The following is a 24,338-nucleotide window of genomic DNA, read 5'->3' as shown; positions in this document are numbered from 1 at the left end:
TCACATGTAATGTAAGAACCTACAGTAGTGTGCCTCCATCTTCCTCTCTGCGTATGGGCATAATACATTTTGCTTTTACAGGTTATAGACCTCACAATATATTATTACTACATCTACTTTAAACAGTCAATTTTCTATTTAAAAATTATTTTTAGTTGTGGTAAAAAAAACAACATAAAAGTTACCACCCTATTTTATGTGTATAGTTCAGTGGCGTTAAATACATTTAAGTCGTTACACATATTCGCGTAGTCGCCCGTCTCCTGGAGTTTTTAATCTCGCAGTCTGAAACTTGGTCCATATTAAATAGGAACCCCCCGTACTCCCTTCCCCAGAGCCCTGGTAACCACTGTTCTGCTTTCCGGTTTTCTGTGACTTCGACTACTTTGGATATCTGTACAAGAAGAATCACACAGTGTGTGTCTTTGTGACTGGCTTATTTCACTCAATGTTGCGTCTGTGTTGTCCATGCTGTAGCATTTAACAAGACTTCCTTCCTTTCTGAGGATGAGCAGTGCTCCATTATATGTTTATACCACATTGTGTTTATCTGTCTACCCACACTGGACACGGGGGTCACCTCTACCTCTTGGTTATTGTGAATAACGCTATGAATAAGGGATGTGCAAATATCTCGTTGAGACCCTGTTTTCAGTTCTTTTGAAACTATACACTGAGATTACACACACACACACACACATCGAGAAGTGGGATTGCTGAATCATATGGTGATTCTAATTTTAATTTTTTTAAAAGATTTTTATTATTTATTTGACACAGAGAGAGCACAAGTAGGCGGAGCGGCAGGCGGAGGGAGGGAGAGGAGGAAGCAGGCTCCTCGCTGAGCAGGGAGCCCGATGCGGGGCTCGATCCCATGACTCTGGGATCACGACCTGAGCCGAAGGCAGATGCCCAACCAACTGAGCCACCCAGGTGCCCCTAATTTTAATTTTTCTTTAAAGATTTTCTTTATTTATTTGACAGAGAGAGAAGGAACACAAGCAGGGGGAGTGGGAGAGGGAGAAGCAGGCTTCCCGCCAAGCAGGGAGCCCGATGAGGGGCTCAATCCCAGGACCCTGGGATCATGACCTGAGCTGAAGGCAGACGCTTAAGGGCTGAGCCACCCAGGCGTCTCTAAATTTAGTTTTTTAGGCGCCACCATGCTGTTTTCCTTACTGGCTACATTGTTTTCCAATCCCACGGACAGTGTCCAAGGGTTCCTGTTTTTCCACATCCTCACGAACACTTTTTCTTTTCCCGTTTTTTTGGTTTTTTGTTTGTTTGGGGGGTTTTTTTTTGTTTCTGTTTTTGGTTTTTGTTTTTGGAGTTTTCTTGCCATACTAATGGGCACGAGGTGGTATCTCATCCTTGTCATGATTGGATTTGAAATAGGCTTTTGATCATATCATTGGGTTCCCAGGTGTCGCTGGGGCAGTCAACTATCTTTCAGTGAAATTTACTAGATGAGAAAAATGTCTTTTATATTTAGCCACTATATCCCATTTCTAGGGTTTTTTCTTTATTTGTCAACCCAGATTTTCATCCAGAATTTTTCTTCATTCAAGAAAACTTTCATTAGGGGCACCTGGGTGGCTCAGTGGATTAAGCCGCTGCCTTCGGCTCAGGTCATGACCTCAGTGGCCGCGTCGGGCTCTTTGCTCAGCGGAGAGCCTGCTTCCCCCTCTCTCTCTGCCTGAATCTCTGCCTACTTGTGATCTCTCTCTCTGTCAAATAAATAAATAAAATCTTAAAAAAAAAAACTTTCATTAATATTTTTTGTAGTTCAGGGACACCTGGGTGGCTCAGATGATTAAGCGTCTGCCTTTGGCTCAGGTCATGATCCTGGGGTCCTGGGATCGAGTCCCGAATTGGGCTCCCTGCTCAGTGGAGAGCCTGCTTCTCCCTTTGCCTGTGGCTCACTTGCTCTCTCACTGTCTCCCTCTCTCTCTGACAAATAAGTAAAATCTTTAAAAATTATATTTTTTGTAGTTCAAGTCTACAGGTGTTATATACTCTCAGCTTTTGTCTGAAAACGTATTGTCTTCATTTTGGAAGGATATTTTCTCTGAGTATATAACTCTAGATTGGCAGTGTTTTTGTTTTGATTTGTGTATTTTTTATTTTCTTTTTAGCACATTAAGGATGTCCTTGCTTTGTCATCTGGCTTGAAATTGTTTTCTGACAAGAATTCTGTGGTTATAGTTATTTTTGTTCCCCCCTTTATTAATTTTTTGGGATAATTTTAGTATTTTTAATCACTTTTTCAGCAATTTAGTTATCATATGCTCCCTTTGGCTTTTCATTATGGCTCCCTATGTGTTTTTCCTATTTAGGTTTCATTTAAATTCCTGGATTTGGGTGCCTGGGTGGCTCAGTAGGTTAAGCTGCTGCCTTCGGCTCAGGTCATAATCTCAGGGTCCTGGGATCAAGTCCCACATTGGGGTCTCTGCTCACCAGAGAGCCTGCTTCCCTCTCTCTCTCTCTCTCTCTCTCTCTGCCTGCCTCTCCATCTACTTGTGATCTGTCTCTGTCAAATAAATAAATAAAATCTTAAAAAAATAAATAAATTCCTGGATTTGTGAGTGTGTTGCTTTTCCTTCAAATTTGCAAAATTTTCAGCCATTACTCTCTCAAATATACTTTCTGCATCGCTCTATTCTCTTGATACTTTCTCAAAGGTTCTTCAATTTAATTTTTTGCCCCTGTTTCAATTTGGATAGTTCCTATTGTTGTGTCTTCAAGTTCACTGATATCTCTTCTGGTGTTAAGTCCATCCAGTGAGTTTTAAGTTCAGATCACTTAACTTCTAGAAATTCCACTGAGTTATTTCTTATAAGTTCTCATCTCATATTCATGTTTTCCTTTAAATCCATGAGCATACGTGTAATAGCTGTTGCTTTGAGTCATTGCCAATTCCGTCATCTCTGTCATTTATGGGTCTAGTTCTATCAACTGATTTGTTTCCTGGATATGAGTCATGTGTTCCTCCTTCCTCACAAGCCTTGTAACTTTTTTATTCAGGTGAAATGGACATAAAATTACATTAAAGTATACCTCTCAGTGGCATTCCACACATTCACAATGCTTTGTAACCACCACTTCTGTCACAAAACATTGGCATCACCCTCAAGGGAATCCTGTTTCCATTAAGCAGTCACTACCCATCCCCCTTCCCTAACTCCAGGAAGCTGCCAATCTGCTCTCTCTGTCGACGTACCTATTATAAATGTTTCATGTTAGTCGAATCATGTACGTGATCTTCTGTCTGTGACCTCTTTCACCCAGTGCGGCATCTCTGAGGCGCAGCACGTTGTACTACGTAGCATACCTTCAGTCCTTCTTGGGGCTGAATTCATTCTACTGTGTGGATAGACCGCCTCTTGCTTACCCATTCCCCACTTGGTGGACACTCGGGTTGTTTCCACTTTTTGGCTTTTGTGAATGTTAAGAACACTTGTGCGCAAGTACTTGTTTGAACACCTGCCTCCTGGCAGTCTCTCTCCTTTGCTGTCCTGCCCGCTGCTTCCTGGTGCTGTGTTCAGTAAACTCCTGTCTCCTTTGTTCTGTCCTTGGTAAATGGTTTCCCGGCCACACCCGTGGCCTCCACCTGATGTAGTCCCCTCACAGGATTTCATGAATCTTTGATTGCATTAATGATGTTCATTAATCACTCTTCATGTGTTGTGGACCATTTGTATATCTTCTTCAGAGCTGTGTCTAATCAAATTCTTTGCCCATATTTTTAGTTGGGTAAATCTAGTCACTTTTTAAAAAATTATTATTTTAAGGAGCCTCCACACCCAGCGTGGAGCCCAATGCTAACTCACAATCCTGAGGTCAAGACCTGGGCTGAAAACAAGAGTTGGAAGCTTAGCCTACCGAGCCACCCAGGCGCCCCAATCTAGTAACTTTTTATGACATTCTGGATGCTGGATATTTTGAATTTTCTGTTACTGAGTGTTGTTTTCTTGGTGTTTCCCTTTAAAGAACATTGGCGCTTTTAGGCCGGCAGTTAGGTGATGTTTGTAGCGTCCTGTCCCTTTTAAGGCTTGTTCACACTCATGATGGGTGTGCAATAGACTTTAGAGCTCGCTTAGTCGCTGTCTGGGGGCTCTCCTGACAGGACCCTGGATGCTGTGGGGGTCCAGGGGGTCCTGCAGGACCAGCCAGGATGGTCCTCGGCTTCATGGAGGATAGAAATCAAACAGGAGCCAGCAGGACGTGAAAGCAGGACTATTGATAAAGAGCAGATACAGAGCATCTGGGAGATTCAGGAAGGAATGGAGCATGAGTTGAATCTTCGGGAAATTTTTTTTTTTTTTTTTAAATCAAGGATGATGGCCTGGTCTACTTGTCCCCCCAGGCTTCCAGGACGTGGTCAGAACAAAGATGAAAGCTCAGGTGGTCTTCCCGGGAGCCAGGAGGCCTCGGCAGGGAGGTGTGAGGCCCTGGCTGTCTGGGATATGCATATGATGACTTGTCCGCTGATTCTTACCTGGTCCCTCCCTAGGCACTCTCTGTTCCAGAGAAATCATGGACTCCTTGTCCCTTACAAGGAGGACATATACTCCTTGTATTCAGAGGCCTGGATGAAATGGGGGTGCAGGTCCTAGCAAGAATCCAAGCAGGAACAGAGCAAAAAGCAGATTTTTATGGAGTCCTTGAGTTTCCCCATGGCAGACCGGTGGAAATCTTCCCCAACTCTTCCCTGACACAGAGCTGGCACCGAAGTCAAGAGGTTGTTTGCTCCTGGTTTCCCAAGACCACAGCCCTGCCCTGCCTGTTGTCCAGTTCATAGAAAGTCGTTTTGCACGTTTGGTCCAGTTTTCCGGCCGTTTTCTGGGGGAGGACATCGTGTCCAGCGCTGGATACTCTTCGGGGCCAGAAGACCGGCCCCTCCCACCTTGCTTCTCTGCGCATCCTCCAGCTCTACACCGAGACACAACCTTGTACTTACAGAGCAGGATTCGGGTAACTTGGGCCCAAGTGTACACCCTTGGGAGCTTCACCACGATTAGCCCCTTCTGCACCGAGGTTCCAGCGCCTCGAGCCCACCGCAGGCGCCGCCGCTGAGCCGCGGACGGCATCCCCGCGGGTCAGTGCGAAGGGCCGGTGCCCGGAAGCGTGGGTCCCTGGAGATGTCGCGCGCACCCGGTGGCTCCTGCAGCGTCTTTCCTCCTGCGCCGCCGGACGCCTTGGCCGCGTTTAGGTGTCCGTCCCTCTGTGTCCGTCGCGTGCGCGCCCCTGGACTCAGAGCTGCGGGCGGCGTTCGCGTGCGGTTCCGCGGGGCCGACGCTGCGGTTCCCCGGGCAGACGCCCGCGCTCAGCACGCGGGGTTCGCGCTCGCACTCCGCCCGCCTCCGGCCGCCCCGCCCGAGAGGCCCCTCCTGCGGCGCCCCGGCCCCTGGCCCGCTCGCTCCTAGGGGGCGGGGACGCGGGAAGGCGGGAGGCGGCGGGAAGAGCGGCCCGGCCGAGGGCGCCCCGCGAACGCACGCCCCTCCCCCGCCGCCGGGCTTCCGAGGCCGCCGGGGGCGCGGCGGGGGCGCGGGCGGGGCTAGGAGCCGGGTGGGCGGGGCGCTGGGTGGGGCCTGGGCCGCACACCCCGCCCCACCCTGGCGCGGCGCAGACGCAAGGCGGGGCGGTCTCCAAGGCAACCGGATTCAACAGTTCGAGCCCGGCGGGCGTCCGGAGGCCTCCCGGCGCCCACCCGAAGGCATGTGCGCGGCGGAGGTGGACCACCACGTAGCCCAGCGATACCTGCTCAAGAGGCGGCTGGGGAAAGGGGTGAGCCCGGCCACCTGCGGGGCGGGGGCAGGTCCCGTGGGAGGTCTGTCTCTCCGACGCTGCCGGGGGTCCTGGGCTCGCTACCAGTTTTCTCCACCGACTGGAGGGTGGCCTTGCGCAAGCCACCGAGCCCGTCGGGCCTCAGCTTCCTGTAACGGGGTTCTAACGGTGCCTACTTCCAGGGGGCCCACAGAGGTCTCAGGCCGGTGGGACCCTGGACAGATCCCCTCCCCAGACCCCACCGAGCGTCCCCTGCTCCCAGCTGCCACTTCTGGTGCCCATAGGACACTCCAAGGAGACTGGGCCCATCATTCCTGTCGCTGAGGGCGATGGGTGGATCCCAAGCCTGGCCCAGGAAGGGACTGAGTAGGTAGATGGGCATGGAGTGCGAGCCAGGACCTTGTATGAGCAAACGTGCATTTGTGAATGTGTGTGAGAGCCTGTGGGATTGTGTGTAAAGAGTGTATGTGAGGGGCGCCTGGGGGGCTCAGTGAGTTAAGCCTCTGCATTCGGCTCAGGTCATGATCTCAGGGTCCTAGGATCTCTGCTCAGCGGGGAACCTGCTTCGCCCTCTCTCTCTGCCTGCCTCTCTGCCTACTTGTGATCTCTCTGTGTCAAAAAAAAAAAAAAGAGTGTATGTGAAGGTGGGTGACTGGGTGTGTAATGGGGGAGGAAAGAAACAATGTTCCAAACAGTGCACACAGCAAGTGCAAAGGCCCTGCGGCAAGGACCTACTGGCTGTGAGGAAAGAGCAGAGTTGGTACAACCTGGATACGAGTGACTGAGGGGGGGCTCTGATCACCTGAGCCTTTGGGAAACTGCAAGGGCTTCTACTAAGCACGACATAGAGGGTGGTAGCAGCCTTTGGCGCCACAAGTTACCCTGTCTGGTCTGGAGGATGGACGGTGGTGCAGGCTAAGGAGACCAGCTAAGAGCTCAGTGTACTGATCCAGACAGGAGATGTGGGAGAGTCAAGGGGCTCAGACCAGATGGTAGCACGATGGTAGCAAGTAGTCGGATTCCGACAAATTCGGAGTGTAGAGCCGGTAGGATTTGCTGAGAGGCTGGAGGGGTGTGAAGGAGGATCAGCGGGCCCAGAAAAGGTTTCCTCGCCCGTCCACAATCTCCCATCTGTGACCTTATTTCTTTCTGGGGTCTTGCTTCCTGTCACCCTCCTCTGGAAGACGCCGGGGTCCTGGGCAGCAGGCTTAGCAGCCCGCCACTGCAGGGACCTCCTCGCCCAGAGCCACAGCCCCTCACCACACCCTCATCCCTCCCAGGAGCCAGAGCAGGCAGGAGGAGCAGTCTGGTGGGCAGGGGAGGGGGCAGGAGGCTGGTTCTGCGCCCGGCAAGCTGACCAGCCTTCTTGCAGGCCTATGGCATCGTGTGGAAGGCAGTGGATAAGAGGACTGGCGAGGTCGTGGCCATCAAGAAAATCTTCGACGCCTTTAGAGATAAGACGGATGCGCAGGTGAGTGACTGCAGAAGAAGAGTGAGAAGGACAAGGGCGGGCTGTGGGGGCGGCGCCCTGCTGCTTGGAGCCTGGTAGCTCGGTCACAGTGGGTCTCTGTCACTGCTCAGAGCACTATCTGCTCGGTGGCCCTGTGGTGCAGTGGTCTGCGCAATGAGCATCAGTCCCCATGGAGCCTTCCAACATCCAAACCCGCTCTCATATTTCTGTCTCATTCCAGAGAACGTTCCGGGAAATCACGCTGCTCCAGGTAAGTGGCCAGGGCCATCTGACCTCCTCCCCAGGTGCAGCTGCTTCAAACGAGGGGGGAAGCACACAGCCCCAGGTTCTCTCCTTAGGAACTGGGGGACCATCCCAACATCATCCGCCTCCTGGATGTGATCCGGGCGGAGAATGACAGGGACATTTACCTCGTGTTTGAGTCTATGGGTGAGTGCGGCCTTGCTCAGCCCTGGTGCTGGGCCCTCCCAGGGCCTGCCCCCCTTTTTATGTCCCTCTGCTGCCCAGGCCACCACAGTGGCCAGCTGGGACAGTTCCTTGGTGCCCGAGGACAAACCACGGGCGTGTGTCAGTGCCGGGGCCTGGCAGTGACCACCTTGAGCCCATCTCTACAAGGCTCCTGCTTTCTCCACCACTTGCAGCTATATTTTCCTTTTTCTACCTATTTTATAAAACAAAGTGACAGGAAATAAAGTATTAAACATAACCCCACAGACTTTTATTGCTACACCAACCAAGGCAGCCAACAGGCCTGAAAAGCTGGCCGGAACCACTAAGTGTGTGTGCCCAGGACAGCGTCAGGGACAGGGCTGCAAGGGAGGCCAGTGGGACCTGAGGGCTGCGGCCACGGGAGCGGTCCAGCGGGGGGCAGACCTGTGCCCTCTTCCCAGGCCCCCGGGCTGACCCGCATGCTCCCCTAGACACAGATCTGAACGCCGTCATCTGTAAGGGCAGGCTGCTGAAGGACACCCACAAACGCTACATCATCTACCAGCTGCTGCGGGCCACCAAGTTCATCCACTCGGGACATGTCATCCACCGGGACCAGAAGGTGCCCCCCGTGCTCCATTCGTGGGCCCCGTCACCCCCACCGTGCGCACCCACCCCTGACAGAGCTCAGCCCACCTCCTCCCTTGCAGCCGTCCAACGTTCTCCTGGACTCCAGCTGCTTGGTGAAGCTCTGCGACTTCGGTCTCGCCCGCTCCCTTGGTGACCTCCCTGAGGGGCCTGAGGGCCAGGCCCTGACAGATTACGTGGCCACGCGCTGGTACCGGGCTCCCGAGGTGTTGCTGTCCTCCAGCTGGTAAGAGCATCACTCCCCCCCACACTCCTACCCTCACCGTCCGCTGCAGCACCCCTGTAGCCTCCCACTCAGCCGGGGCCCCCCAGGCCTCTTGGGCCCCCACGTGCGCCCTCACCGGCTCCCTTCCAGTGCCCCAGACCCTACCCCTTGATTGTGTCTCCTCCACGTCTGCCTCCAGGGTCCCCTCCCCATGCGTGCACCCTGTCCTGCCCCAGGTACACCCCCGGGGTGGACATGTGGAGTCTGGGCTGCATCCTGGGAGAGATGCTGCGGGGAAGGCCCCTGTTCCCAGGCACGTCCACGCTGCACCAGCTGGAGCTCATCCTGGAGACCATCCCGCCGCCGTCCAAGGAGGGTGAGTGTGAGCAGGGCCCTGCGGGGCATCAGGGAGTCTGAGGGTCAGCACACAGAGCTGTAGGGGACAGCACGGGACCGGCCAGGACTGGTGGTGAGGAGGCTGGGGATGAAAGGGAGGGGAAGGGTCCAGAGCCTCGGGAAGACTGGAAAGGGCGGGACCTACACAAGGTAGGCCTGGGGAGGAGCCACAGGTCCCTGAGGGCCAAGCAGTGCCCATAAAGGGTCCAGCTGGGTCAGGACAGGAGCTGGGGCTGGCGGGAGCAGGTCCAGCAGCTGTGCGGGGAGCAGGCAGCAGAGGGTTGGGGGAGAGGTGGCGGGAGATAGCAGTGAGGGTCAGGTAGTCTAGGGAGTCCTTCCTCTTCCCTGGGGGGCGTGGGGAGCAGGGCAAAAGAGAGGGGAAGAACCAGGTGGGGGGAGCCCTATTGTCTTCCCCTGAGTCTCTGCTTTCCCGGGTGGAGGAGGGAATGCCCAGATGTGGAGCGCGTGTGCAGGAGCGGGAGGGGAAAACTGTGCTAGGGCAGGCACATGTAGCAGGAATCTAGGCATTCCAGCTCACAGTCCTGCCAGACCGCCCAAGCCTGGAAAGGCAGGCACCCCCCAGGGCAGGAAGAGACCGCTGGCCCCCGACCTCCCTGAGTGGTCCCCCCGGACCAGGCGCTCCCGGTCCCACCCCATGTTCCGTCCACCCACCTGCAGACCTCCTGGCTCTTGGCTCAAGCTACAGTGCCTCGATCCTGCCCTGCCTACGGGCCTGGTGAGTGGCGATGCTTAGAGCCTGGCTCTGTTATTCTTCCTCTCAGCTTGTGGGCCCGTCCGCCAGGCCGGACCTGGGCCCTGGGCTTCTGATGGAGCTCCCACAGCCGGCGATTTGGTCGCACTAATAATGAGGAACCTTCAGCATCCCCCAGCATGGCTGGAGGTGTGGGGAGGCCCACAGGAACGCAGCAGGGCTTGGAGAGGAGGGGACCGAAGCAAGGCGGGCAGGGATCTCGCCCCTTGCCAGGCTGCCTGAGGGTGTTGCATGGGGACGGAGAGGCACCAGGTTGGTTAAGGGCTGCTTGGGCGGAGGGTCAGGGTCCGAACTGGAGCTGCCACAGATATGGGTGTGGGAGCAGCCTGCACCTGGAGAGGGGACAGTAGCGGGCGCCCGCAGGCCACGGCAGCCGCTGGACACCCTCCTGCCGCCAGACACACCCCCGGAGGCCTTGGATCTCCTCAGGGGCCTCCTGGTATTTGCCCCGGACAAGCGGCTCAGCGCAGCCCAGGCACTGCAGCACCCCTACGTGCAGAGGTAGGGGTGGGGCCCGGGTGGGGTGCAGAGGGCAGGGTGCCGCGGGCCAGCTCCTCCCTTGCTGGGCTGGATGTTGGGTCGCGGATCTGCGCTGGACTGGAGAGACGGGAGAGTCCCGCTTCTGCCACGCCGGCCTCGCTGGCTCGCCGCAGGTTCCACTGCCCGGCCCGTGAGTGGACCCTGGATTCGGCTGTGCGGCTCCCAGTGCTCGAAGGAGTTCAGCTCTCAGCCCCCGAGTATCGCAGCCGCGTCTATCAGGTGCTGTGGCGGCGACCACTAAGACCCCCCATCCGCGCTCACCCTCGAGCCCCTCCCCTGCCTCAGCGGCCCCCTGACCCTCTACACCCGCGCGGTGCACCCCTGAGCGCCCCTCCGTCTCCGCAGATGATCCTGGAGCGCAGGGCCAACAGCCGGGTCCCCAGAGAGAAAGGCGTGGGGGGCACACCCCCGGGCGCAGAGCCCGGCGCCCCCCCGCCCCAGGCGCACCTGCTCAGAGCCAGCGCCGCCCCTCCGCCCGCCCCGGGCTCTTCCACGCGGAACCCCGGACGCAGACCTCAGAGCGGCCCGACTCAGCGGGCCGCGCCGGGTGTGTGACCTTCGACTGCCTCCCCGCACCGGGCGCGGCCCCTGCCCCTTCCGCGTGGAGCCACCGAGCATCCGCTGCGCCAGACTAACCCCGGGGGTTGATCTTCCGACCCCACAGACGTTGCCTGCGGAGCCAAGAACCTTCCGCGGCAGAACTCGGCCCCCCTGCTCCAGCCTCCGCCCCCACGAGGTCTCGGGAGAGGGGAGAGGCCCCCTGGGGCGACGCCGGAGGCCCCCTCGGCCCCCTCGTGGGTAGGTCAGTCCGGGAGGGTCCCTCTCAATCCCTTCTGAGGGCCGGGCAGTGACCCGGTGGCGCGCCCCTTCCCAGGTGAAGCCCAGTGGCAAGGGGGCGGCGCCCTCCCTCGCCAGGCAGGCCGCCGCCCAGGTGGCCATCCAGGCCCTAGTCCGGAGCGACGGGAACCCGGGCCGAGAGCTGCGCGCCAGCGGCGCGCGACGGGTGAGCTCCCGGGCCGCCCGTCCTTCCCGCCCCCTTCGGCCGCGTCGGGACCCTCCCCTCCCTCTGGTCCCGCCCCTCACGCCGCCCCTGGACCGTGTGCAGGTCCCTCGCGGGCTTCCCGCGGACGGCCGGCCCGAGCCCCGGCCCGGCCGGAGGATGTTCAGCGCCTCGGCCTCGCAGGGGGTCCAGGGCGCCGCAAGGGCGGCGCTCGGGGGCTACTCTCAAGCGTACGGTACCGTCTGCCGCTCGGCACTGGGCCGCCTGCCGCTGCTCCCGGGTCCCCGCGCCTAAGCCGCCCCACCGGCCTTCAGACCGGCTCTTCCGCTCAGCCCGTGCCCCTTGCCCAGTTCCCTGCCCCTCTCCCAGCCCGATTTACGCCCCAGTCCCCCACGCCACCGGTTCACCTTTCTGCCTGGCCACATCCTCGAGATCCAGGGGGCTTGTCCAGGCCTTCCCGCAGCGCGGTGGGTGAGGTTCCCACCCATTGCCAATCACACCCTCCAATAAATTCGTGTCCGTCCCCAGCCTGCCTGCCTATCTTCTGTTCTCAGTGGGGACTCCCTCCGAGGTCACACCACCCCTTCCCTGGAAACCACCCCCTTCAGAGGACCCCCATGTCTAGTACAGAGCCCACGAGAAGCTGCGCGGCTCCTGTCGGCCCAGTGCTGTCCCTGGAGGCTCACACCAGCACCGACTGGCCGAGGGGGCTCCTCAGGGCCAGCTTCCCATCCTCTCTCCACAGATGGTCTGGGGCCTGCCTGGTGCCAGGGCACCATCAGAGGGACAAGGCTGTCCTCAAGTTGCTGGGTGGGGGGGGACTTGTGCACCTGCTGCCTCAGTGCAAACCATCACGTGACCACACTTGCGGCTCTGAGCCAGAGTAAAAAGTGGAGAGGACAGATAGGGCAGTGCCCCAGGTTCCAGCCCCTGACTGTGATCACTGTGCTCTTGGCCACCAACAGTGACTGGCAGCTAGTCTGTCCTGGTAAGGGGTGGGTCCAGGACGGTGGGAGCTGGCCCCGGGGGACACCTGTCTCATGGTCCCAAGTGAGCCGTGCACCACACCTGACCTCCCGGCAGGCGCTGGAACACAGGCCATTTCCCAACTGCTGGCTGGAGCTCACGGTCTACAGGATGTGGGCTGTGCTGTGCTGGGGGCTGGGCTGCCAGGAGCGGGAGCTCTGCGCACCTGTGAAAGCTGCCCACGGCTGCTAGAGGCGCAGGTGGGAAGGGCAGAGGGTGGGTCCAGACCAGGTGGCTTCGAGCAATGGGGCAAGCAGGCGAGGACTGGGGAGGGAGCCCAAAGAGGAAGTGAGAGTTGATGGCCCGGTCCTGGCCTGGAGGTGAGCCAGTCGGAAGACCGGTGGCTGGTGGGGGGGGTGGGCGGTGACGGCTGAGTTCCCAGAGCCTGAGGCATAGCCGCCAGGTGATGGATGAGGAGGAGGGAAGGAACCCCATAGCCCAGAGAGGGGCAGGTGGGGCCCCAGGAAGCCCGGCCCTGCGAGGGGGGTCGCAGAATGGCTGAGAGACCTGGACACCTGCGCACCGGTGACTGGAGGGGCTTGGTGACCAGGAGCTTCCGGCAGGGTGTGCCTATACGGAGGGCGGGCAGAACTGGAAGTGGGAGCGGCAGACTAAAGCAGTTCGCCTGTGCGGGGAAGCAGGTCCTGGGAGGGTGCGAAGACGGAGAGTCTCCTGGGTCAGATGTGGTCACAGGTGATGGCAGTACAGGTGTGCAGGGGGTGGGGCGGGAGTCTCTACTGCTCCCCGCAGGGGTGGTGCCATCCAGAAGGAAATCCGAGTTCCCAAGACTAACGTTTGCCATGTATTAACTGGGGGTATCTATATTTAGGAATGTGTTGTGTTTTATTGTTAACAACAAGATGTGCAGAATGACATTTGACACGTGTTATTCAGCATGTGGAGGACACAGACCAGGGCTGCGCTGAGACATGCAAAAGTGAACGGGTCAGCAAGTGCCTCTAGGCCGAGGGACATGGGAGAGCGTCTGGCTCCTCGGTGACCTCCTCCGCCTGACCCACAGTGTCCCCCAGCCCCCGTCACCCTTCTCCAGGGGCCTGGAGTCAGAACCGCCACCTCGGCTCAGCAGCCTCGTTCCTTAAATCCTTTCCCAGGCTGAGCGACTGCCATTTCTTATTCTTAAACCCAAAAAAAAAAGTTGCAGAAATACTAATTTCCCAATGCTACTAGCACTTACAGCGGGGCGCTTCCTAAGCATTTGGTGTCAAAATGTTATTCCAATCAAAGTCACTGTCCGGAGGAGAGAGATACAGAAACAAAACTTCCATTTTGCAGGTTGGTGACAAAGAAGGAAGGATCCAGAACAGGGAACGTGAAGCGGTCCTGCACCACCGCACGGACCCTTCCCCTCGCCCAGTCAAGCACAAGCCTCCATCCAGACCTGGCTTCCGAGTGTTACAAACGCCAACGCTCCCAGCTCTTCAGTCCTTGCTGGGGGCTGGGGTGCTGGCTGGAGCCCCACAGGAAGAGCCACCAGGTCGGCCTCAGTTCTGGCAGGATGGTCTGTCAGGAGTCCCCTGGGCACCCCGCCGTCAGCAACCCCCTGGACTGTGCTTCCTGAGACGGACCCCCTTTGGGTCTGGGTGTATCCCACTGCCATCACCAGCCGCCCGAACCACTCTGCTCCCCCTGCAGTGAACGGCCACTGAGAAGGGTGCCAGGAGGCCGAGAGGCCAGGAGGAGGAATGCAAGCGGGGCAGGAAGCAAGCCTGGAGCCGCGGGGTGCAGGGGAGATGCCGGCCAGGGGGAGAGAGAGGCTGGGCTGCCCGCATACAGGAAAGCCGCAGCAGTGGCAAAGCAGCCGGGCGAGGGGCGGGGCAGTGAGCAGAGGGGAGTCCTGAGACACGGAAGCCCTGAGATCTGGGGCCCCCAAAGATGGGGGACTAAGGCACAGAAAGATGGGCCCCCGAAAGGGTGGGGACCTAAGGCACAAAAAGATCAGGACCTGAGGTGAATGCAGGTCTCAAGGGGCCCTGAAGCCCAGAGATGGTGGACAGGGATGCTACAAAGGGAACGGCTGGGGCCCTGCGGCAGGGGTGGAGCTGGAGGAGTAAGGCATGGCATGAGGGAGGGGCCGGGCCGGGCCGGGCCGGGCCAGCAGCTGGGTGAGGGCCGGGTGCCGCCGCGCTAAACCACCGCCACTTCCCAACCGCGTCCTTGGGAGCTCCAGGCACCTTGCCTGGTGGTGGGCAGTGAGGTGGGCGCCCGGTCGGGGGCTGGGGGACCAGGGGGCTCACTTCTTTTTGAAAGTGCCCAGGATCCTGGGCACAAACTTGCCCACCTTGCTGTCCCTCGTGTCGTCCTCCGCCGGGCCCTCCCCCGCCCCTGCGGCCCCAGCCTCTTCCTTTTTGCAGAAGACCTCAAAGCGGCTGTAGACGCGCTTCTCCTTGCGCATGCTCTCCATGCGGCGCAGCAGCCGGTCGCGGTCCTCCGCGCTGGCTGGCAGGGTACGGCTCAGTCTACCTTGGGTCCCCAGGCTGTCCGAGCGGAAGATGGCAGAGCATTTGTCCTTGTCGGACATGTCCGGAGCCAGGCCGCCAGCAGCTGGGGAGCGGCCCAGTTCAGGACTGCTGTGAGCCAGGCCCGGGGCCGCCGCAGGGACTCCGCGGTGTTTCTGGCCGTGGGCGCTAATCTGCTCCAGAATGGCTTTTGTGTCATCCCGCAGGTTGCTGCTGTACAAAGCGTTGGCCGTGGCAGAGGCTGTGCGCGCCCTCGGGCCCCGCTCGTCTCCAGTGGCCGCTTCCGTGCTATCCGCCCTCCCCAGGGACGGCCGCCGGGGGCTCTCGGGCTGCCCGTTCTCCTGTGGCGCTGGGAAGCCGCCCTCTTCCTCCGTGCGCCGCTCACCCCTGGGGCTCAGCAGCTGGCGGAGACGTAGTGAGCCCTTGCGCAGGACTTCCATGGGGCCGCCAGCCGTCTCCTCCGCGGTCCCAGTCTTCGGAGACTCCTCGGAGAAGGTAAGGGTCAGGCTGCCCCTGCGCTCGGGCACAGCAGGGACAGGGCTGCCCCTGTGCTCGGGCACAGCAGGAATGGGGCTGCCCCTGCGCTCGGGCACAGCGGGGACGGGGCTGCCCCTGCGCTCGGGCACAGCGGGGACGGGGCTGCCCCTGCGCTCCGGTACAGGGGGGACCGGGCTACCCCTGCGCTCGGGATAGGCCGAGGTGGGGCTTCCTTTTGGCTCAGGGTAAGCAGAGGTGGGGCTCCCTCTTGGCTCAGGGTGAGGTGCCTGGCGGGGCCCATACCCCTCCAGGGGGGGGCTGACCCGCCCTTGTGGGGAGGCGGAGCGGCCTTGCGCAGAGAGAAAGCGAGAGGGCAGCCGGTCGGCACCACTCCGGCCGAGCGTGTCTAGCAGCTGGGCAGCGGTAAGCGTGGCAGCTCCCGGCTGCCTCTCTGCCTCTTGGTGCAGCCGCTGTGCGAAGGAGTCGCGCAAGTCCAGCAGGCAGCTCTCGAGGCTGCGGCGCTCGCCTCCTGCCCCACTGGGCGCCACCACCTCCTCCCGCCATGCCTGGGACACAACAGCCTTGCTGTGGCTGGTGACTGTGACTGGGGCCCCCGTCCCGCCGGCATCACGCGCCGGGCCCTTGTATTTCTCCAGGAGCTCGGCCACCTTGGTGGAAGTAGCGGAGCGCACGGCATCGCCACCAGGGCCCAGCATCTCGCTGACCGCCTGCTCCTTGTGCAGCAACTGCGCCTTCTCAGTGGTGGCTGCCGTGGCCCCCGTGGCCCCCGTGGCCCCACAGGCGACCTCAGCCTGCGAAGCGCTGAAGATCAGGGAGGAGCGCAGGCGCGAGCTGCGCTGGATCAGCGGGTTCAAGCGGGAGCGGAAAGAGTCCTGCTTGGCCAGACCTGCCTCCTCCAGGCCCTCGCGCTCTGGGTTGTCACCACCGCCGCCGCCAGAGCAAGGCACCAGGCCCTTGGCCGGGAAGGGTGCACGGGAGGCTGAAGGGAGCAGGTCCCCGGGGGCCACTCGGCCCCCGGACACCAGAACGTCGTCTTCATAGGCCTCAGCCTCCATGGGCGCCGGCAGGCCCTCTTCGCCGGTGTCCTCGCCATGGCAACCGCTCAGGTAGGACGCCAGGCGCCAGTGCCGCAGCCCCGCCCGCCCCTCGGGCCCGCCCCTGCGCTCGGGCTCTGCGTCGGAGGCGGCATCCGGGCCCAGCCTCGCCACCGCCTGGCACGGGAAGCGCTGGCCCAGGTTGGGGCGTGGAGCCCCGCTGGGTTCCAGGCCACGGGGCCCGGGCCCCGAGGCGGGGTCTGAGCCGTGGCGCACCTCGCGTGACGCGCTGGACGGCACGTAGTCCAGCCGCTGGTGTCCGTCGGGTCCGAGCTCGGGGAAGCGTGGCCCGGGCCCTAGCGCGAAGTCTTCGTGCTCGGTGAAGCCCGGGCGGCCAGCGCGCAGCTTCTCGAACAGGCCCTGCGGGCGCGCCGGCGCCAGCTGCGGGTCCCACTGGTAATGCTGCTGGTAGAGCTGGTCACGGTGGAAGTGACTGGTCTGGAAGCGGAAGTCGTCCCCGTGGCTGAGGAACGTCTGCCGTGACACCTGCCGCGCGGCCGCGAAGTTCTCCACCGCGCCCGCGCCGTCGGCGGCGGCGTAGCTGTGCCGCTTGAAGGAGTCCATCTCCAGATGCCGGGCCTGGAAGAAGCCCCGCGGGCCCGCGAGCTCGCCCCCGAGTCCCGTCTCCGCGTCCAGCCGCCGCGACAGCGGCCGCAGCCCAGCGTGCGGCTCCAGGGCTCCGCCCGGCATCCGCGCCGGCTCCTCCCGGCGGAAGGCCGACAAGAAGTGGCGGTCGGGGTCGAGGAAGGACGGGAAACCCAGGCCCTCTTCCCGAGGCGGTGGGAACAGGAGGTGCGCTCGTCTGGGGAAGGAGAAGGGGGTCGGCGCCCCGGTCACCTGGCCGCCCATAAGGGGCCCGGCTCCCGCGTACGGAGCCAGCGCGTAAGCGTCCATGCGGGCCAGCGCCCCGGCTGAGGGCACCAGAGGCTCGGACTGTGCGAACAGGATGCGGAACTCCTCATCGAAGCTGGACACCAGCTCGCCCTGGAACACGTGCGCCAGGCTTCGGTGGATCTTCTCGAAGGACCACATGAAGCTGCGGGTGGGGCGGGGGTCAAGTTCAGAGTCAAGGCGAGGGGCGGGGTCGGCGTCAGAGGGGCGGGGCCGAGGGGGGAGGGGTTGGGGCGCGGAAGGCCGCCTGCAGTTGTGGTGGTCTCTCTGCAAGGACCCAGGGGGGCGCCGTGTCAGGGGCTACTGGACCAGGGCTTGGGCAGAGGCGGCCCTTAGGTGGGGAGGTGTCGGGGTTGCGGGCTGGGCGCACCTGTAGCTCCCACTCATCACCACGGCACAGTCCACCAGCAGGAACTTCTCCTTCACGTGGCCCTTGAAGGATTTCCCCGTGCGGCAGTAGTAGGTGGGGCCGGCCACAGTGCGCACGCGCAGGAACTGGCGGGGGGGGGGGGGGTGCGGAGGGGAGAGGCATTAGGTCTCTGCGGAAGCGCCCTCCACCTCCCTACACCCCTGCCCGGGGTCACTCACGTCCACGTGGTGCAGGTTGACGCGGCACTTGTCGGCCATGTCTAGGAAGTGCTGCGCGTTCATCTCATCCAGGAGGATGTAGACCGGCACGCGGCGTGCCGCCGCCTCCAGCACTTCACCGAGCAGGTCCACGTCTGTGAACATGTCCATCACCACGGCCACCACCTGCGGGGGGGCGGGTCAGGGACCGAGGACAGACCCCTCTGCTGTCCCCACCATTCTCTCACCATTCCTGCCTGCCTGGACGGGCGTCAGATCACCCAGACACCACAGGAGCCAGGAGAACGCCTACCAGAGGGGGTGTGGGGCTGCTGGCAGCCAGGTGACCCATGATGGAGCCCTAGGCAGGCACAGAGCCTCCCTCCTGTTGGGGAAGGGACAAGGCAAATGAAGCCGCACAGCCCGCCCCGGAAGGCGCCACCCAGGCCCTAGCTCTCGGCCCTTCGGCCCTTCGAGGAGACTGCGCGCCAGGGTGCACAAGGCAGTCTGGAGCCTCTGGCTTCCAGACCTGCTGCCTTCAGCTTCCATGTCTGGTTCCTGTTTGGTGGGGCCAAGCCTGGGTCAAAGGTTCGACTAGAGAGAATTCTCTGAACCCCAAGTCCAAACCAGGAAGGGGGCCCAGCCATCCCAGAGCCCTGGAGTTTCTGGGCACTGGCCACGTAGGGGGGCAGGCAGAACCGCAGCGTGCAATAACCAAACACGTGACCCAGAAAGAAGACAGGAGGGGCGTGGCCAGCCGGCGGGGTGGGGTTTGCCCCCCCCACAACTCCTACTAAGGCTTCAGGGTCCAGCTCAGGCAGCTCCCCCAACTGACCACCCAGCCCGGGAAAGCACACCTGCTGGGCAGAGCGAATCATCCTTCGTGCCTCGTCCTTGATGCTGGGGCTGTCCGGTGGGGGTGGCTGCACCAGTGTGGTGACCTCAGTGCCCTGGAAGCCGAAGGTCAGGGGCCAGCCTAGGTCGAGCTCAGGCACTGCCTGGTCTGAGTTCATGGGCCAGTAGGTGCCCGAGGAGCCATCCATGTCCACGTTGGGGGGGCTGCCTTCAGGGGGCTCGCGGGCAACATGCTGAGGGGGCCGCAGGTGGCGGCTCACGTGCTCCAGCTCCTCTGGGCACAGGAAGGCAGGTGCCCCTTCGGACGCCAGGAAGCGGCTGTAGGCCTCCGGCCCCCCCTCGGCCAGGGCATCCAGCGCCAGGCGGTAGTACTCTTTGTAGTGAGGTGGCAGGTACCCGGGAGCCAGCGGGTTGTCCCCCTGCGAGGAGCTCTGGGAGCGACGGGCCATGTCGGGGCCAGGGGCCTGGGGAAGGTGTGAGGAGACATGTTCCTGGAGCAGCAGAACTGGCGCTGCTCCCCCTGACCCTGCCGTGCGTGGACACACACTGTAGCGAGGCCTGTATGTCCTGAGTGGGCTGTGGAGTGCAGGCCACACGTGGAGGCCTTCTGGGCACCCCTGCCCCAGGATGTCCCCTAGCTGGGGGGAGGCCAGCGGGGGACCCAGGTACAGGTGCCCTGGCCCTGTCTCATGTTACTCTGCACGGGGGGGGGGGGGCTCCTCTCACTGGAACCTCAGGAATGCCCGCACCCTGGTTTCCAGGCAGGGGTTCTGGCTGCACAAAGCCCCCACTCGGTTCCAGACGGCCCATGTCCCGGGTACTTCTCTGTATCTCCATAAGAAAAAGAACAACCCAATACGTTCTGGTTGTTGCTACAAAGAAAACATAATCCAAGCCAAATTCTTTATTGTATTTGCTTTTTTCTTCTCATTTGGACATGAACGCATTTTCAAAGGCCCTGAACTACAGTGCGTGCTGGCGCGCCAGGTGGCCCCGCCCATGTGTCTGCGTCCACAGTACAGGGGCGTGAGTGGGGCCTCGGGCCCCGCTGGCTCATTACCCCCACTGTAAAATGCAGCTGTCAGGGTTGACCTGCCACCATGCCTGGCCTAACCTGAGCTCAGCTTACAAAACCTGTCCCCACTTCTGTCCCCGGACCCGGCATTCAGTCTGCAGTCCTCACACCCGCACCTGTCCCGTGGGGTCACACACTCCGAGCCTCACAACCTATTCACACGCATCAGTCCTCCAAACGCACCCCTGCCCTGTGTCCCTGTCCACCAGGGCCACTCCCTTCTCTTGGCCCATCCCTCCCCGTTTCCAGCCACTGTGCCACCGGAGAGAAAACTCCCGGAACCACGCCCCTGGCAGATCCGGCCGCAGCCTCCGCTCACTGCACAAGCTTGGAGTCCAGCATGGCTCAGCCCAGCGCTGCGTGCCGGGGGTGGTCTTCCATCTCTGGTCAGGCCCTGCTGCCCGCCCCACCCCCCGGACTCTGGATGAAGCCCGAACCCTTGGCTGTGGCCATCAGGCTCACCCCGGGCTCCACACGTGCCTCTCCCCTTGTCCCCAGTTTATTGAGGACATCAAACGCTGCCCAGTCCACTCCAGTCCACATGCCTCCTGAGGGGGCCTGTGAGGGAGCCTAGGCTGACAGAAGTGGCGATGAGCTCTGCAACGCCAAGGGTGGGGCGGGGCTTTTCTGAACCCCCAGGGGTCATCAACCTCCAATCCCTAAACCGCCTCCTCCTACCCTGGAAGGAGAGCCCCAGGCCCAGCCCCCCCAACCCCAGCCACTGCTTTGGGCCAGGACTGAGCGGGATTCAGATCCCGCCTAGCTCCCACGCTCCTGGGTGCTGGTCCTGCCAGAGTGCAGTGCGGCCCGGTCCACAGGAGCGGCTGGGTGCTGCTCACCGGGCGGGGTCATTGGGTGCTCGGAGGCAGCTGGGAACCAGATGGAGTAGGGGTCAAGACTGTGGGGTAGGATGACCTAAGGCACTTTCCCTGTCCACTCTCCCTGGGGAGTGACAGGCCAACTGGATGTGCAGCGGGGGTGGGCCGTGCTACCAGGGAGAGGGTCTGCAGGAAACCAGATCTGCCATCCCCCATCACTCTGCGCAGCTACGCGAGAAGCCCGTACTGGTCTCAGGGGCACACTGCACCAGGGTACCAGGTGCAGGTCTGTCTGTAGTGGGGCCTCCCCCAGGACCCGACAGAAGGTGGGGCGGGAAGACTCTGGAATTCCGTGGTATGGGGTCTGTGTTGGACCAGGCAGGGCCTGGGGGCATGATCGTGCTCCCTACATAAGAGAGAGAGCCCTTCCCAAGCTGGGGGAACACAGAAGGGATCCTGTGCTCCACACCCCACTGGGAAGGGGAGTCTACAGAAACCATCCAGCCTGGCAGTCATGGGGAGGAGGGCAGTGCCAAGGCGCCCCGGAACGGGGGGTGCCCTCCTGCATGCCCACGCCAGGGCGCCCTGCATGGCCTCAACAACAACAGCCCTAAGCCCACTGCCTTTCTTCCTTTCACCATGCACACCCTTGAACTGTGGACTGGCCAGCGGCCCCTCTCCAGCCCCTAGCCCCTGACAAGACACCGATGGCGTGCCCCCTCACACATCTGCCTACTGCACGCTGCCCGAAGGGAGAGAGAGAGGGACACCCGTCACACCCCAGCGATGACTCAGCAGGAATCAGCTCCTTTGCTGCTGACCTCTGACCCCGGACACAAGGCGGACAAATCCTCCAGGGCCCCTAACTGGGGCCTTCCCACCTGGGTAGGAGGTGGGTTCTGTCTGGGACTGGAAGGAGCACAAGGCGCCGAGAGCGGACGCTAGGAAGGGGCAGGAGCGCGGGTTCCCCGCAGAAGCCTGCGCAAGCCTGGGGCTGGGGGTGGGATCCGGCCCGCTGGGACGCGCCGACTGAAGCCGAGCTGTAGTACTCGGGGTGTGCTCCGCAGGGCCAAAAGGGCTCCATGCATGCAAGGAGCCGGAGGCTGCCGGGGCCCAGTGTCCCATCCACTCGCCCCAGTTCCGGGACGTGGACGCGAGGGGCCCGGGGCCTTTCGCTTTCCCGGTACTTCACGCAGGACACCAGACTGCGCGTCGGCCTCCCGGCCACCCCCCGGTCCAAGGAGCCCGGGGCGGGGGCCCCCTCGGGGAGGGGTCCAGGCCAGGCCCAGCTCCCCTCCCCAGGCTCCAACTAGGCCGCGAGGGCGGGAGCCAGCAAAGACGGCCCGGGCAGGCTGGCCTCGGGGCCCGGGGCCCCTTCCCAATCGGCTCGTGCCGGGCCGGCGTCGTGCGAGGGCGCTCGCGTCCACGCCGGCACGCGCGGCCCCGGCGACCTCCCCCCGGCCCGGCGCTCGGCCGCGTGGCCCCGGCCCAGGGGCCGGGGAGGGGGCGGTGGGGGGGGGGCGCCGCCCAGGTGAGGCCGCGCGGAGGGGCGCCGCGCGCGCCGTCCCCGCCCCACCCCCGGGGGCCCGGCCGCGGCCTCCCCTCACCCCCTCCGGCGCGCCCCGCCCCGCTCGAGCCCGGGGAGGGGGCCCTACCTGGCCAGGTGCGCGGGGGTCTCGGGACAAGGGCAGCAGGAGCCGACCGCCGCCCAGCGGCCTCGCGGTCCGGTCGGTCCGGCAGCCACTCCCCGTCGCGGCCCGCCCGCCGCGCGGCCTGATTCACGCGCCCGCCCCCGCCCCGCCCGCCGCTCCCGCCGCCGGCCTGCCCGGGCAGCACCTGGGGGCGGGGCGGCCCCACCCGCGGCGCGCCCGCATTCCGCCGCCGCCCGCGCCCCGGCGCCCCCCGGCCCCCGCCGCGCCCCGGCCCCCGCCGCCGCCGCCCCGCCGCCCGGGCCCCGCCGCCCCCCGCCGCCCCCAGCGCCCATCCGCTCGCCGGAGCTCGAGGTCCCTATGCCTGACCCCTGACCCTCGCCCCGGAAGTCGAGGGGACTCGGAAGTTCCGGCTCCGTCGCTAGGAAACCGCCAGCCCGACGGAGGGGGCGGGGCTTCTCGCCGGCGAGCGGGGGCGGCAGGTGAGGCAGGTGAGGCAGGTGAGGCCGCGGGGGCGGCGCCGAGCCGGGGGCGGCCCCGGGCCTGGGCACCCCGCGAGCACCGGGGGTCCCGCGCCACACCGGGCACCCCCCCAACCCGACGCCCTCCCGGAGGACCCCCGCCCTCCGCACACAGTACTCGCCGGTTCCTGGGACCCCGCTGGCACACGGAGACACCGCGCGCACAGACTCCCGCGCACCTGCGCGCACGCGGGCCCTTCCCACACCCCAGTTCCCCTCCAGGACGGTGCCCCGCCACCGCCCCGCGGAGGTCGGACCCCACAGGCGCGGCCACAAGGACTCTACAGGGCGTCCGGCGCACACGAGGGAGGCCACACGCACTTGCCTCCTTACACGCCGACCCGTCCACCTACGGAGGACCCTGCACCTACCGGGGCTGCCCGCCCCCGTACCTGGGACACCACAGGGACCCCTGCACACTTACCAGACCCTCCATGCACAGCACCGCGTGCGCACACAAGAGACCCCGCACGCACGTTGGAAGGGCTCACACCGCAACCGCACACTCCACACCCCAGCAGGGAAGCCCACATTCATGGATCCCGCGGCACACCAGGACCCTCCCCGCACAGCAGCTTGGCGATGCGCAGGACCCCACACGCACGCTGACAGTCCTTCTCTCAGCAGGTTTGCTGCCAGCATTACTCCACGTGGTCGACGGGTCCCGTGAGCACACACTGCCCCCCAAGAAGTCCTTAGTCCCCAGACACTTCCGATCCTTGCTCAGAACCCCAGTTCCCCATCAGGTCCCACTTAGGGCCTGCCCTATGGTCAACCATGTGTCCAAGCCAAGTGCCCTGCCCCAGGCTTCTCCCTCCCCAGTCCATGCCCGAATCCTGTTCCTGCGGGTCTCTGGTCACCCTCCTCCTGTTCCTCTTGCCGCATGACCCTGTCTTCTCCGTTGCTAAGGTTGCTCTCCGTTTCGTTTATTCCTTCCGCAAACACTCTGGGACACCCCACCACCAGAAGGGGGTGGGCACGCAGGCACAGGGTCACACCAGTGCCGTACCTGTGCCGTGGGGGAGGCACAACCCAACTTGTGCCAAGGGAGTTGTCCCAAGGGAAACAGACTTTGGAGTCAGCCGCCTGGGCTGGGGAGGAAGGCCCTGCTTCCAGGCCCTGACAACAACACGTGTCTAGGCTGGAACAAGAGAGGGTTGGGGGCCCAGAAGCGTCGGTGTCCCGGGTGGGCTGTGGGCAGTGGGGGGCGGTGAGCATTCTCGAGAGCGGGCTGAAGCCCCCAGCCTGGGGCTTCTGTCAGGGTCCAGGACCGAAGGACGGGCGGACCAGAGTAGAGCAGGTGTGAAAGGGCAAGGGGTGAGCCGGGCCAGACGCCCTCAAAACCACCCCGGGGGGCTGCTGGCACCTCAGGCCACAAAGCAGGACCAAGCTGGTGGACCCAGAAGCTGCAGGAAGCTGGGGTAAGGGGGTCTGGGGGGGAGGTGTGAGGCTGTCAGTGCACACAGGCCTCTCTGTGACCTTTCCTCCCTCCCCCACAGGAAGATGAGCAGCAAGAAACGGGGGCCCAAAGCTGCACCAGGGAAGCGGCGAACGCACTCCCCTGCGGCGGGATTGAGAGCTGTGGCTGGTAAGTAAATCTGACCTCTAGAGCACCGCCGCTG

General features: G+C 62.2%; 3 protein-coding genes across 7 annotated transcripts in view; 2 read left to right on the top strand and 1 right to left on the bottom strand.

Annotated features, from left to right (window-relative positions):
* Positions 1 to 5,627: 5,627 nt before the first annotated feature.
* MAPK15 (mitogen-activated protein kinase 15) lies at positions 5,628 to 14,062 on the top strand. 4 transcript variants are annotated; one of them, XM_045074161.1, is made up of 14 exons: positions 5,628 to 5,784; positions 7,157 to 7,255; positions 7,476 to 7,505; positions 7,594 to 7,684; positions 8,176 to 8,306; positions 8,395 to 8,558; positions 8,774 to 8,913; positions 9,612 to 9,669; positions 10,069 to 10,206; positions 10,359 to 10,464; positions 10,591 to 10,792; positions 10,910 to 11,043; positions 11,120 to 11,248; positions 11,351 to 11,772. In XM_045074161.1, the coding sequence occupies exons 1-14, from the start codon at positions 5,716 to 5,718 to the stop codon at positions 11,537 to 11,539; spliced, it is 1,680 nt and encodes a 559-aa protein (XP_044930096.1). In that variant the 5' UTR covers positions 5,628 to 5,715; the 3' UTR covers positions 11,540 to 11,772. The 4 variants fall into 4 exon arrangements, with proteins under 4 accessions (XP_044930096.1, XP_044930095.1, XP_044930094.1 ...); XM_045074160.1 differs by having other exon boundaries at positions 9,570 to 9,669; XM_045074159.1 differs by lacking the exons at positions 11,120 to 11,248; positions 11,351 to 11,772 and adding an exon at positions 13,565 to 14,062 and having other exon boundaries at positions 9,570 to 9,669.
* Positions 13,096 to 22,354, bottom strand: FAM83H (family with sequence similarity 83 member H). Of its 2 annotated transcripts, XM_045074121.1 has the most exons (5): positions 22,202 to 22,354; positions 18,656 to 19,117; positions 17,820 to 17,984; positions 17,602 to 17,726; positions 13,096 to 17,376 (listed from the first exon to the last, which is right to left on the bottom strand). In XM_045074121.1, the coding sequence occupies exons 2-5, from the start codon at positions 19,100 to 19,102 to the stop codon at positions 14,523 to 14,525; spliced, it is 3,591 nt and encodes a 1,196-aa protein (XP_044930056.1). In that variant the 5' UTR covers positions 19,103 to 19,117; positions 22,202 to 22,354; the 3' UTR covers positions 13,096 to 14,522. The 2 variants fall into 2 exon arrangements, with proteins under 2 accessions (XP_044930056.1, XP_044930057.1); XM_045074122.1 differs by lacking the exon at positions 22,202 to 22,354 and having other exon boundaries at positions 18,656 to 22,055.
* Positions 21,333 to 24,338, top strand: part of IQANK1 (IQ motif and ankyrin repeat containing 1) — a 23,981-nt gene continuing 20,975 nt past the window's right edge. The window contains exons 1-4 of the mRNA XM_045074063.1: positions 21,333 to 21,438; positions 21,614 to 21,729; positions 22,621 to 22,686; positions 24,216 to 24,304. Of these exons, the coding sequence (XP_044929998.1) occupies positions 21,333 to 21,438; positions 21,614 to 21,729; positions 22,621 to 22,686; positions 24,216 to 24,304 (377 nt within the window). The remainder of the gene's footprint in view (positions 21,439 to 21,613; positions 21,730 to 22,620; positions 22,687 to 24,215; positions 24,305 to 24,338) is intronic.

This window comes from Mustela putorius, unplaced genomic scaffold (assembly GCF_011764305.1).
Source record: "Mustela putorius furo isolate JIRA1106 unplaced genomic scaffold, ASM1176430v1.1 tig00537303_pilon_pilon_pilon, whole genome shotgun sequence".
NCBI classification, from domain to species: Eukaryota; Metazoa; Chordata; class Mammalia; order Carnivora; family Mustelidae; genus Mustela; species Mustela putorius.
Note: the sequence above shows the minus strand (reverse complement) of the source record. Positions and strands in the feature narration are given on the sequence as shown.